Source organism: Hypanus sabinus (assembly GCF_030144855.1).
Source record: "Hypanus sabinus isolate sHypSab1 chromosome X1 unlocalized genomic scaffold, sHypSab1.hap1 SUPER_X1_unloc_9, whole genome shotgun sequence".
Lineage (NCBI taxonomy): Eukaryota > Metazoa > Chordata > Chondrichthyes > Myliobatiformes > Dasyatidae > Hypanus > Hypanus sabinus.
In genome coordinates, this window is record NW_026778978.1 from 792501 (window position 1) to 804887 (window position 12387).

The 12387-nt window shown below is 60.5% G+C and overlaps 1 protein-coding gene across 1 annotated transcript in view; it reads left to right on the forward strand.

The window, feature by feature from the left end:
• The window catches only part of LOC132385671 (contactin-associated protein 1-like), a gene marked incomplete at its 3' end in the record, with an annotated part of 29069 nt that extends 18479 nt beyond the window's left edge, over positions 1-10590 (forward strand). Inside the window, exons 5-7 of the mRNA XM_059957876.1 lie at positions 4606-4879; positions 9495-9644; positions 10419-10590. Coding sequence (XP_059813859.1) covers positions 4606-4879; positions 9495-9644; positions 10419-10590 — 596 coding nt within the window. The remainder of the gene's footprint in view (positions 1-4605; positions 4880-9494; positions 9645-10418) is intronic.
• Between the last annotated feature and the right edge of the window lie 1797 nt (positions 10591-12387).

Sequence of the window (12387 nt, forward strand, 5' to 3'; positions counted from 1 at the left end):
GGCTCCTGTACCTCCTCCCTGATGGCAGAGGGGAAGAAGCTGTTCCTGAATCGTTGAGTGAGTGTCTTCAGGCTCCTGTACCTCCTCCCTTATGGTGACAGTGAGAAAAGGACATCCCTGGGTGCTGGAGGTCCTTAATGAACGCTGCCTTTCTGAGACACCGTTACATTCATACAGTTTATTCCCCCCGCCCCGAAGGCGGCTTCCCCCATGTTTACCATAATCTGCAGCCTTCCCTCCGGACGGCAAGCCACAACAAGCAGGGAATGGCATGTTTTTACCTGCCCCGTCACCTGTCAATAGACAATAGAGACAATAGAGACAATAGACAATAGGTGCAGGAGTAGGCCATTCAGCCCTTCTAGCCAGCACTGCCATTCACTGTGATCACGGCTGATCATCCACAGTCAGTACCCCGTTCCTGCCCTCTCCCCATATCCCTTGACCCCGATATCTATAAGAGCTCTATCTAACTCTCTCTTGAATGCATCCAGAGACTTGGCCTCCACTGCCTTCTGGGGCAGAGCATTCCACATATCCACCACTCTCTGGGTGAAAAAGTTTTTCCGCATCTCTGTTCTAAATGGCCGACCCCTTATTCTTAAACAGTGGCCTCTAGTTCTGGACTCACCCATCAGCGGGAACATGCTTCCTGCCTCCAGCGTGTCCAATCCCTTAATAATCTTATGTTTCAATCAGATCCCCTCTCATCCTTCTAAATTCCAGTGTATACATGCCCAGTTGCTCCAATCTTTCAACATATGAGAGTCCCGCCATTCCGGGAATTAACCTCGTGAACCTACGCTGCACTCCCTCAATAGCAAGAATGTCCTTCCTCAAATTTGGAGACCAAAACTGCACACAATACTCCAGGTGGGGTCTCACCAGGGCCCTGTACAGCTGCAGAAGGACCTCTTTACTCCTATACTCAATTCCTGTTATAAAGGCCAGCATGCCATTAGCTTTCTTCACTGCCTGCTGTACCTGCATGTTAATGTCACAGGTTACCTCCCGAACCCTGGCTTTCCCCCCTCAAACACCAGATCTTCAGCAAACTCCAAAGATTTTGGACAAAGCGTTCACAAGCGTTCCCCCCACAGCTCCTTCTGACAGTTTTACCCCGGAGAGCGGGTCAGGCGGCCCCCAGGTCAGGCCGAGTGTCTTCAACCCGTCCGAGGGACCGGCTCTTCTCACGCTCCCGGGTTGACGTCGGCCGGGGACACGGGAATCCCCGGCAGCGACGCTCGGTTCCACTTCCCCGGTGGTCGTAGTCTCGCGTAGCTCCCTCCGGACAATCAGTCAGTCCTCTCTCTGAGTGAGCCGTCACTCATTTTGTTAGAAATGAGAAGTGTTCCGGGTCTGTCCAGCACAAGACGGGCCCCGTTTGCCTTTTCAAGGAGCAGAGAGAGGGGTGCAGCAAGGACTGACACCCTCCTCCGGAACGTCCGCTCCCCTGGCTGCGGCTGCTTGGGGCGGGTTGGCCAGCAGCGGCGGATGGGCCGAGTGGCGGGGAGGTGTGTCTCACAATCCGATCTCCCCTCTGCGAGGGAGGAGCGGGGGGGGGAAGGTGGGTGCGTTTGGGTGGGGCTGTGAGCTGCGGGCTGGGAGGGGTGGATGCATCTGGAGGGGTCGGTCTGGAGGTAGGGTGAGGGGAGGATTTGTGCGAGGGAGGAGCGGGGGGGAAGGTGGGTGCGTGTGGGTGGGGATGTGAGCTGCGGTCTGGGAGGGGCGGGAGTGGAGGTAGGGTGAGGGGAGGGTTTGTGCGAGGGAGGAGTGGGGGGGAAGGTGGGTGCGTGTGGGTGGGGCTGTGGGCCGCGGTCTGGGAGGGGTGGGAGTGGAGGTAGGGTGAGGGGAGGGTTTGTGCGAGGGAGGAGTGGGGGGGAAGGTGGGTGCGTGTGGGTGGGGCTGTGGGCCGCGGTCTGGGAGGGGCGGGAGTGGAGGTAGGGTGAGTGGAGGGTCTGCAGTCCGGGGCTGTGGGCTGCGGTCTGGGAGGGGTGGGAGTGGAGGTAGGGTGAGGGGAGGGTCTGCAGTCCGGGGCTGTGGGCTGTGGACTGGGAGGGGTGGGAGTGGAGGTAGGGTGAGGGGAGGGTCTGCAGACCGGGGCTGTGGGCTGTGGACTGGGAGGGGCGGGAGTGGAGGTAGGGTGAGGGGAGGGTCTGCAGTCCGGGGCTGTGGGCTGTGTACTGGGAGGGGTGGGAGTGGAGGTAGGGTGAGGGGAGGGTCTGCAGTCCGGGGCTGTGGGCTGCGGTCTGGGAGGGGTGGGAGTGGAGGTAGGGTGAGGGGAGGGTCTGCAGTCCGGGGCGGTGGGCTGCGGTCTGGGAGGGGTGGGAGTGGAGGTAGGGTGAGGGGAGGGTCTGCAGTCCGGGGCTGTGGGCTGTGGACTGGGAGGGGTGGGAGTGGAGGTAGGGTGAGGGGAGGGTCTGCAGTCCGGGGCTGTGGGCTGTGGACTGGGAGGGGTGGGAGTGGAGGTAGGGTGAGGGGAGGGTTTGTGCGAGGGAGGAGTGGGGGGGAAGGTGGGTGCGTGTGGGTGGGGCTGTGGGCCGCGGTCTGGGAGGGGTGGGAGTGGAGGTAGGGTGAGGGGAGGGTCTGCAGTCCGGGGCTGTGGGCCGCGGTCTGGGAGGGGTGGGAGTGGAGGTAGGGTGAGGGGAGGGTCTGCAGTCCGGGGTTGTGGGCTGTGGACTGGGAGGGGTGGGAGTGGAGGTGGGGTGAGGGGAGGGTCTGCAGTCCAGAGCTGTAGGCTGTGGACTGGGAGGGGTGGGAGTGGAGGTAGGGTGAGGGGAGGGTCTGCAGTCCGGGGCTGTGGGCTGCGGTCTGGGAGGGGTGGGAGTGGAGGTAGGGTGAGGGGAGGGTCTGCAGTCCGGGGCTGTGGGCTGTGGACTGGGAGGGGTGGGAGTGGAGGTGGGGTGAGGGGAGGGTCTGCAGTCCAGAGCTGTAGGCTGTGGACTGGGAGGGGTGGGAGTGGAGGTGGGGTGAGGGGAGGGTCTGCAGTCCGGGGCTGTGGGCTGTGGACTGGGAGGGGTGGGAGTAGAGGTAGGGTGAGGGGAGGGTCTGCAGTCCGGGGCTGTGGGCTGTGGACTGGGAGGGGTGGGAGTGGAGGTAGGGTGAGGGGAGGGTCTGCAGTCCGGGGCTGTGGGCTGTGGACTGGGAGGGGTGGGAGTGGAGGTAGGGTGAGGGGAGGGTCTGCAGTCCGGGGCTGTGGGCTGCGGTCTGGGAGGGGTGGGAGTGGAGGTAGGGTGAGGGGAGGGTTTGTGCGAGGGAGGAGTGGGGGGGAAGGTGGGTGCGTGTGGGTGGGGCTGTGGGCCGCGTTCTGGGAGGGGTGGGAGTGGAGGTGGGGTGAGGGGAGGGTCTGCAGTCCGGGGCTGTGGGCTGGGAGGGGTGGGAGTGGAGGTAGGGTGAGGGGAGGGTCTGCAGTCCGGGGCTGTGGGCTGGGAGGGGTGGGAGTGGAGGTAGGGTGAGGGGAGGGTCTGCAGTCCGGGGCTGTGGGCTGTGGTCTGGGTGGGGTGGGAGTGGAGGTAGGGTGAGGGGAGGGTCTGCAGTCCGGGGCTGTGGGCTGTGGACTGGGAGGGGTGGGAGTGGAGGTAGGGTGAGGGGAGGGTCTGCAGTCCGGGGCTGTGGGCTGTGGACTGGGAGGGGTGGGAGTGGAGGTAGGGTGAGGGGAGGGTCTGCAGTCCGGGGCTGTGGGCTGTGGACTGGGAGGGGTGGGAGTGGAGGTAGGGTGAGGGGAGGGTCTGCAGTCCGGGGCTGTGGGCTGTGGTCTGGGTGGGGTGGGAGTGGAGGTAGGGTGAGGGGAGGGTCTGCAGTCCGGGGCTGTGCGCTGCGGACTGGGAGGGGTGGGAGTGGAGGTAGGGTGAGGGGAGGGTCTGCAGTCCGGGGCTGTGGGCCGCGGTCTGGGAGGGGTGGGAGTGGAGGTGGGGTGAGGGGAGGGTCTGCAGTCCGGGGCTGTGGGCTGTGGTCTGGGAGGGGTGGGAGTGGAGGTAGGGTGAGGGGAGGGTTTGTGCGAGGGAGGAGTGGGGGGGAAGGTGGGTGCGTGTGGGTGGGGCTGTGGGCCGCGGTCTGGGAGGGGTGGGAGTGGAGGTGGGGTGAGGGGAGGGTCTGCAGTCCGGGGCTGTGGGCTGCGGACTGGGAGGGGTGGGAGTGGAGGTAGGGTGAGGGGAGGGTCTGCAGTCCGGGGCTGTGGGCTGTGGACTGGGAGGGGTGGGAGTGGAGGTAGGGTGAGGGGAGGGTCTGCAGTCCGGGGCTGTGGGCTGTGGACTGGGAGGGGTGGGAGTGGAGGTAGGGTGAGGGGAGGGTCTGCAGTCCGGGGCGGTGGGCTGCAGTCTGGGAGGGGTGGGAGTGGAGGTAGGGTGAGGGGAGGGTCTGCAGTCCGGGGCTGTGGGCTGTGGACTGGGAGGGGTGGGAGTGGAGGTAGGGTGAGGGGAGGGTCTGCAGTCCGGGGCTGTGGGCTGCGGACTGGGAGGGGTGGGAGTGGAGGTGGGGTGAGGGGAGGGTCTGCAGTCCGGGGCTGTGGGCTGTGGTCTGGGTGGGGTGGGAGTGGAGGTGGGGTGAGGGGAGGGTCTGCAGACCGGGGCTGTGGGTCAGAGCCCGACGTCCACTCTTCCTGCCCAGGGGGAGGTCCAGTTCCGCTGCCGCCCGCCGCCCCAGGAACCACGTTACTACCCGCTCACCTTCGTGTCGGCCACCAGCTTCCTGCAGCTGCCCGGGCAGCCCTTCCTGCAGCAGCTGGCCCTCAACTTCAGCTTCCGCTCCTTCGACACCAGCGGCCTGCTCCTCTTCACCAACTTCTCCCGCGGCCTCGGCTGGCTGCAGCTGGAGCTCAGCTCTGGGCAGCTCAACTTCTCCGTGCAGCAGAGCGGCAACCGGCGGCTCGAGTTCGCTGCAGGTACCGGGGCGGGGAGGGACCGGGGGGGGGGGGGGCAGGGACTGACCGGGGCGGGGCGGAGCGGGGAGGGACCGGGGGGGGGGGGGGGCAGGGACTGACCGGGGCGGGGCGGGGAGGGGAGGGACCGGGGGTGGGGGGGGGCAGGGACTGACCGGGAGGAGGGAATGAGGGATCGGGTGGAGGAGGTACCGGTGTGAGGACTGACAGGGAGGAGGGTATGAGGGATCGGGTGGAGGAGGTACTGGAGTGAGAGGACTGACCGGGAGGAGGGAATGAGGGACCGTGTGGAGGAGGTACCAGTGTGAGGACTGACCGGGAGGAGGGAATGAGGGATCGGGTGGAGGAGGTACTGGAGTGGGGTGAGTGACCTGGAGGAGGGATTGAGGGATCGGGTGGAGGAGGTACCGGAGTGAGGGGACTGACCGGGAGGAGGGAATGAGGGACCGTGTGGAGGAGGTACCGGTGTGAGGACTGACCGGGAGGAGGGAATGAGGGATCGGGTGGAGGAGGTACTGGAGTGGGGTGAGTGACCTGGAGGAGGGATTGAGGGACCGTGTGGAGGAGGTACCGGTGTGAGGACTGACAGGGAGGAGGGTATGAGGGATCGGGTGGAGGAGGTACTGGAGTGGGGTGAGTGACCTGGAGGAGGGAATGAGGGACCGTGTGGAGGAGGTACCGGAGTGAGGGGACTGACCGGGAGGAGGGAATGAGGGACCGTGTGGAGGAGGTACCGGTGTGAGGACCGACCGGGAGGAGGGAATGAGGGATCGGGTGGAGGAGGTACTGGAGTGGGGTGAGTGACCTGGAGGAGGGAATGAGGGACCGTGTGGAGGAGGTACCGGTGTGAGGACTGACAGGGAGGAGGGTATGAGGGATCGGGTGGAGGAGGTACTGGAGTGAGAGGACTGACCGGGAGGAGGGAATGAGGGATCCGGTGGAGGAGGTACTGGAGTGGGGTGAGTGACCTGGAGGAGGGATTGAGGGACCGTGTGGAGGAGGTACCGGTGTGAGGACTGACAGGGAGGAGGGTATGAGGGATCGGGTGGAGGAGGTACTGGAGTGAGAGGACTGACCGGGAGGAGGGAATGAGGGATCAGGTGGAGGAGGTACCGGTGTGAGGACTGACCGGGAGGAGGGAATGAGGGATCAGGCGGAGGAGGTACCGGAGTGAGGGGACTGACCGGGAGGAGGGAATGAGGGACCGTGTGGAGGAGGTACCGGAGTGAGGGGACTGACCGGGAGGAGGGAATGAGGGACCGTGTGGAGGAGGTACCGGTGTGAGGACCGACCGGGAGGAGGGAATGAGGGATCGGGTGGAGGAGGTACTGGAGTGGGGTGAGTGACCTGGAGGAGGGATTGAGGGACCGTGTGGAGGAGGTACCGGTGTAAGGACTGACAGGGAGGAGGGTATGAGGGATCGGGTGGAGGAGGTACTGGAGTGAGAGGACTGACCGGGAGGAGGGAATGAGGGATCAGGTGGAGGAGGTACCGGTGTGAGGACTGACCGGGAGGAGGGATGAGGGATCAGGCGGAGGAGGTACCGGAGTGAGAGGACTGACCGGGAGGAGGGAATGAGGGATCAGGTGGAGGAGGTACCGGTGTGAGGACTGACCGGGAGGAGGGAATGAGGGATCCGGTGGAGGAGGTACTGGAGTGGGGTGAGTGACCTGGAGGAGGGATTGAGGGACCGTGTGGAGGAGGTACCGGTGTGAGGACTGACAGGGAGGAGGGTATGAGGGATCGGGTGGAGGAGGTACTGGAGTGAGAGGACTGACCGGGAGGAGGGAATGAGGGATCAGGTGGAGGAGGTACCGGTGTGAGGACTGACCGGGAGGAGGGAATGAGGGATCAGGCGGAGGAGGTACCGGAGTGAGGGGACTGACCGGGAGGAGGGAATGAGGGACCGTGTGGAGGAGGTACCGGTGTGAGGACCGACCGGGAGGAGGGAATGAGGGATCGGGTGGAGGAGGTACTGGAGTGGGGTGAGTGACCTGGAGGAGGGAATGAAGGACCGTGTGGAGGAGGTACCGGTGTGAGGACTGACAGGGAGGAGGGTATGAGGGATCGGGTGGAGGAGGTACTGGAGTGAGAGGACTGACCGGGAGGAGGGAATGAGGGATCAGGTGGAGGAGGTACCGGTGTGAGGACTGACCGGGAGGAGGGAATGAGGGATCCGGTGGAGGAGGTACTGGAGTGGGGTGAGTGACCTGGAGGAGGGATTGAGGGATCAGGTGGAGGAGGTACCGGAGTGAGGGGACTGACCGGGAGGAGGGAATGAGGGACCGTGTGGAGGAGGTACTGGTGTGAGGACTGACCGGGAGGAGGGAATGAGGGATCGGGTGGAGGAGGTACCGGAGTGAGGGGACTGACCGGGAGGAGGGAATGAGGAACCGTGTGGAGGAGGTACCGGTGTGAGGACTGACCGGGAGGAGGGAATGAGGGATCGGGTGGAGGAGGTACCGGAGTGAGGGGACTGACCGGGAGGAGGGAATGAGGGACCGTGTGGAGGAGGTACCGGTGTGAGGACTGACCGGGAGGAGGGAATGAGGGATCGGGTGGAGGAGGTACTGGAGTGGGGTGAGTGACCTGGAGGAGGGAATGAGAGATCGGGTGGAGGAGGTACCGGAGTGAGGGGACTGACCGGGAGGAGGGAATGAGGGACCGTGTGGAGGAGGTACCGGTGTGAGGACTGACCGGGAGGAGGGAATGAGGGACCGTGTGGAGGAGGTACCGGTGTGAGGACTGACCGGGAGGAGGGAATGAGGGATCGGGTGGAGGAGGTACCGGAGTGGGGTGAGTGACCTGGAGGAGGGAATGAGGGACCGTGTGGAGGAGGTACCGGAGTGGGGTGAGTGACCTGGAGGAGGGAATGAGGGACCGTGTGGAGGAGGTACCGGTGTGAGGACTGACCGGGAGGAGGGAATGAGGGATCGGGTGGAGGAGGTACCGGAGTGGGGTGAGTGACCTGGAGGAGGGAATGAGGGACCGTGTGGAGGAGGTACTGGAGTGGGGTGAGTGACCTGGAGGAGGGATTGAGGGATCGGGTGGAGGAGGTACCGGTGGAAGGGAAGGGGCAGGTTGGGGATTAGGGGCAATGTGGGGAAGGAGTCATCAATTGCTGTTGTCTGGAGAGCTGAGATTCTGCAGAGCTGTTTTGTGTAGAATGGCAAAGAGAGGCATTTCTCTGGAGGTAGTGGGTCTGGGGTTACTGGTCAGTGGTCAGGGGTGAGGCTGAGAGTTCAGGGGTCAGCGGTCAGCCATTGGAGATCCGTGCCCAGTGAACAGGGATGTGGGCCAGAGGGCATGTGTCAGTAGGTTTGGGTGTCAGGTTCCAGTAGAAGTGGTAGAGGCGGGTTCGGTATTGTCATTTAAAGTAAAATTGGATAGGTATACGGACAGGAAAGGAATGGAGGGTTATGGTCTGAGTGCGGGTCGGTGGGACTGGGTGAGAGTGAGCGTTCGGCACGGACTGGAAGGGCCGAGATGGCCTGTTTCCGTGCTGGAATGTTTGTATGGTTATATGGTTTAGCAAGTCAGCAGTTTCGAGATCAGTGGCCAGTGATCAGGACTGAGGGTGAGAGGTCAGTAGTCAGTGGTTGGAGATTAGTGGCCAGTGGTCAGGGGTTAGTGGTCAGTGGTTAGAGATCGGGGTGAGGGTCAGAGATCAGTGATCAATACTCTGTTACCAGGGGTCAGCGGTCAGTGGTTGGAGATTAGTGGCCAGTGGTCAGGGATCAATGATCAGAGGTCAGGGGTTAGTGGTCAGTGGTTAGAGATCGGGGTGAGGGTCAGAGATCAGTGATCAATACTCTGTTACCAGGGGTCAGCGGTCAGTGGTTGGAGATTAGTGGCCAGTGGTCAGGGATCAATGATCAGAGGTCAGGGGTTAGTGGTCAGTGGTTAGAGATCAGGGGTGAGGGTCAGAGATCAGTGATCAATACTCTGTTACCAGGGGTCAGCGGTCAGTGGTTGGAGATTAGTGGCCAGTGGTCAGGGATCAATGATCAGAGGTCAGGGGTTAGTGGTCAGTGGTTAGAGATCGGGGTGAGGGTCAGAGATCAGTGATCAGTACTCTGTTTCCAGGGGTCAGCGGTCAGTGGTTGGAGATTAGTGGCCAGTGGTCAGGGATCAATGATCAGAGGTCAGGGGTTAGTGGTCAGTGGTTAGAGATCGGGGTGAGGGTCAGAGATCAGTGATCAGTACTCTGTTACCAGGGGTCAGCGTGGCCAGTGGTCAGGGATCAATGATCAGAGGTCAGGGGTTAGTGGTCAGTGGTTAGAGATCGGGGTGAGGGTCAGAGATCAGTGATCAGTACTCTGTTACCAGGGGTCAGCGGACAGTGGTTGGAGATTAGTGGCCAGTGGTCAGGGATCAATGATCAGAGGTCAGGGGCTAGTGGTCAGTGGTTAGAGATCGGGGTGAGGGTCAGAGATCAGTGATCAGTACTCTGTTACCAGGGGTCAGCGTGGCCAGTGGTCAGGGATCAATGATCAGAGGTCAGGGGCTAGTGGTCAGTGGTTAGAGATCGGGGTGAGGGTCAGAGATCAGTTATCAGTACTCTGTTACCAGGGGTCAGCGGACAGCCCTTCAGAACCACCTGTCTTCTTGCCCACAGGTTATAACCTGTCGGATGGATACTGGCATTCGGTCAACCTGTTGGCTCGGATGGATTCTGTGGTTGTGGTCATTGACGAACAGGAGGATTTGGCCATCAAGGTGAACCACGCTCTCCGAGTGGAGACGGGAGACCAGTATTTTTTTGGAGGTCAGTACCCCTGTCCCTCCCTCTCGTATTTGGATTGCGGTCATCCCGGGAGACGAGCCCGCGTGTCCGCTGCTCTGGAGCCGACACCCGGATTCCCGCAATCTGCAGCTCAGGGGGAATGGCGGTTTGGCCCGAGGTTCCTCACCCCTTTCTTCATACCCGATCGGTCACCCGCCGCTCCGGAACCACGGCCTCATCGAGTAAACGCACGGCAGTCCTTCAGGCATCTCCAACAGTCTGGGCAAAACTTCCACAAAAGAATCGCCCTGACTCTTCCTGAGTGTCCCGTTGGGGTTTCCCGATAATGACTTCGGGTTTTCAGGTCTTGCCCAGGAGAACGGTTCCCCCCCCCACCCCCAAGCCAAGCCGAGTTTGTTAAACCCGTCCGAGGTTCCTAACCCCGGTCAGCAGGCTGGATTCACCACCTGCTCTTGCCTCCGTCACTGAGTCGTGGAAGGGCTGCACGGGAGGGCTACATCTTGGAGGAAGCTGAAAGGTTGGCGCGACATTAGGCGCCGGGGCGTCGGAGTGCAGAGTTCAATCCCTGTGTCGTCGTCCCCCCCCACCCTCCCCACAGTCCAGAGGTGTACCGGTTGGTGGGTCGATGGGTGATTGTAAGTTGCCCCGGGGGTTTGCTGGTGGCTGCACTCGAAGGGCCGGGGGTGGGGGGGGGGGGTTTCTGTCCTCAGGCCAGGTGAAATTCCACATCCGCGGCACGCAACCCGAGATTCTTTCCCCCCCCCCAGCCTTGTTTTCCGCTCTGCGTATTCACAGGTTGCCCCGCCAGCATGAAAACGCTGGGTTGCTTTTCCAACGCCAGCGAGTTTCACGGCTGCATGCAACTGTTCCACATCGACCACAACCCCATCGACTTGGAGCAGGTGAAGAGACGGAGGCTCGGGAGGTATTCGGAGATGCTGTTCGACGCGTGTGGGGTAACAGACCGGTAAGGGGGCGTTTGCGACTTCGGGAATTAACGACCCGTCCTTCACTAACGGGTGACTGTACAGCTGCCTTGCAGGGTGGGGCCCGACCTGTATTAGGATGTCCCAATATGAAGCAGAGGTACAATAAGGGGTAAAATAAGGGAAGGGGTATTGAGAGCATCCTGGGCAGCTGCATCACTGCCGGGTTCGGGAATTGCACCGTCTCGGATCGCAAGACCCTGCAGCGGATAGTGAGGTCAGCTGAGAAGATCATCGGGGTCTCTCTTTCCACCATTACAAACAGTTACACTACACGCTGCATCCGCAAAGGAAACAGCATTGTGAAGGACCCCACACACCCCTCGTACAAACTCTTCTCCCTCCTGCCGTCTGAGAAAAGGCTCCGAAGCATTCAGGCTCTCACGACCAGACTATGTAACAGTTTCTTCCCCCAAGCCATCAGACTCCTCAATACCCAGAGTCTAGACTGACATCTACATCATTTATTGTTGTATTGTAATTCATGGGGGACCCCACAAGTGACTTGACGACTTGATAATCCAGGTGGCTGAAGTCCTGGGGATATCTGTGCATAATCAATTACCTGATGGGGGTCAAGGTAGGGTCGTGAAGAGAGCATTGGGCCCATAGTCAAGTCACTTTTATTGTCCTTTCGACGATAACTGCTGGTACAGTGCACAGTAAAAACAAGACGACGTTTCTTCAGGACCACGGTGTTACACGACACAGTATAAAAACTAGACTGAACTACATTAAAAAAACAACACAGAGAAAGCTACGCTGGACGACAGACCTACCCAGGACTGCATAAAGTGCACGAAACAGTGCAGGCATTACGATAAATAATCAACAGGACAGTAGGGCAATTGGCCTTCATAACTCAAAAGTATTTTTGAGGACAGGAGATGAGATGTGACGTTGGAATTCTATGAGATATCGGTGAGGGCTAATTTGGAGTATCGTGTGCAGCTTTGGTCACCTACCTGCAGGAAAGATGGAAACAAGGTTGAAAGAGTACAGGATATGTTGCCGGGTCTGGAGGACCTGGGGTATCAGATTAAACAGGTTTATTTCTTAAAGCGTAGAAGAGTGAGGGGAGATTTGAGGAAGGGGTACAAAATCATGAGGGGTGTCGATGGGGTAAATCCAGGCAGGGTTCTCTTTTCCGACTGAGGTTGGGTGGCACTGGAACCAGAGGTCATGGGTTAAGGGTGAGAGGTGAGAAGTTTAAGGGGAACATGAGGGGCAACTTCTTCACTCAGTGGGTGGGGAGAGTGTGGAACGAGCTGACAGAGCCGCATGCCAACTCGATTTCAACGTTGGAGCCAAGTTTGGATAGGTAGATGGATGGGAGGGGTGTGGAGGGCGGTGCAGGTCGATGGGAGCGGGCACTTTCAATGATTTCAGCACGGAATGGAAGGGCAGAAGGGCCTGTTTCTGCGCTGTCCTCCTCTGTGACTCAATGACTCTAAGATGGTACAAGATCCTGGGTTTTGGAAATAGGGTAAGACGTTAGCAGAGTGAGGAGATTAGCGTAAGCATGCACTCAACGGCCACTATATCAGGGTACACCTGTAGACCTGGTCCTTAATACAAATATCTAATCAGCCAATCATGTGGCAGCAACTCAATGCATAAAAGCACGCAGAGACGGTCAGGAGCTTCAGTTGTTCAAAATGGGAAAGAAACGTGACCGAAGTGACTTTGACTGTGCTGGTGCCAGATGGGGTGGACTGAGTGTCTCAGAAACTGCTGATCCGGGATTTTCATGCACAGCACTCTCTAGAATTTACAGG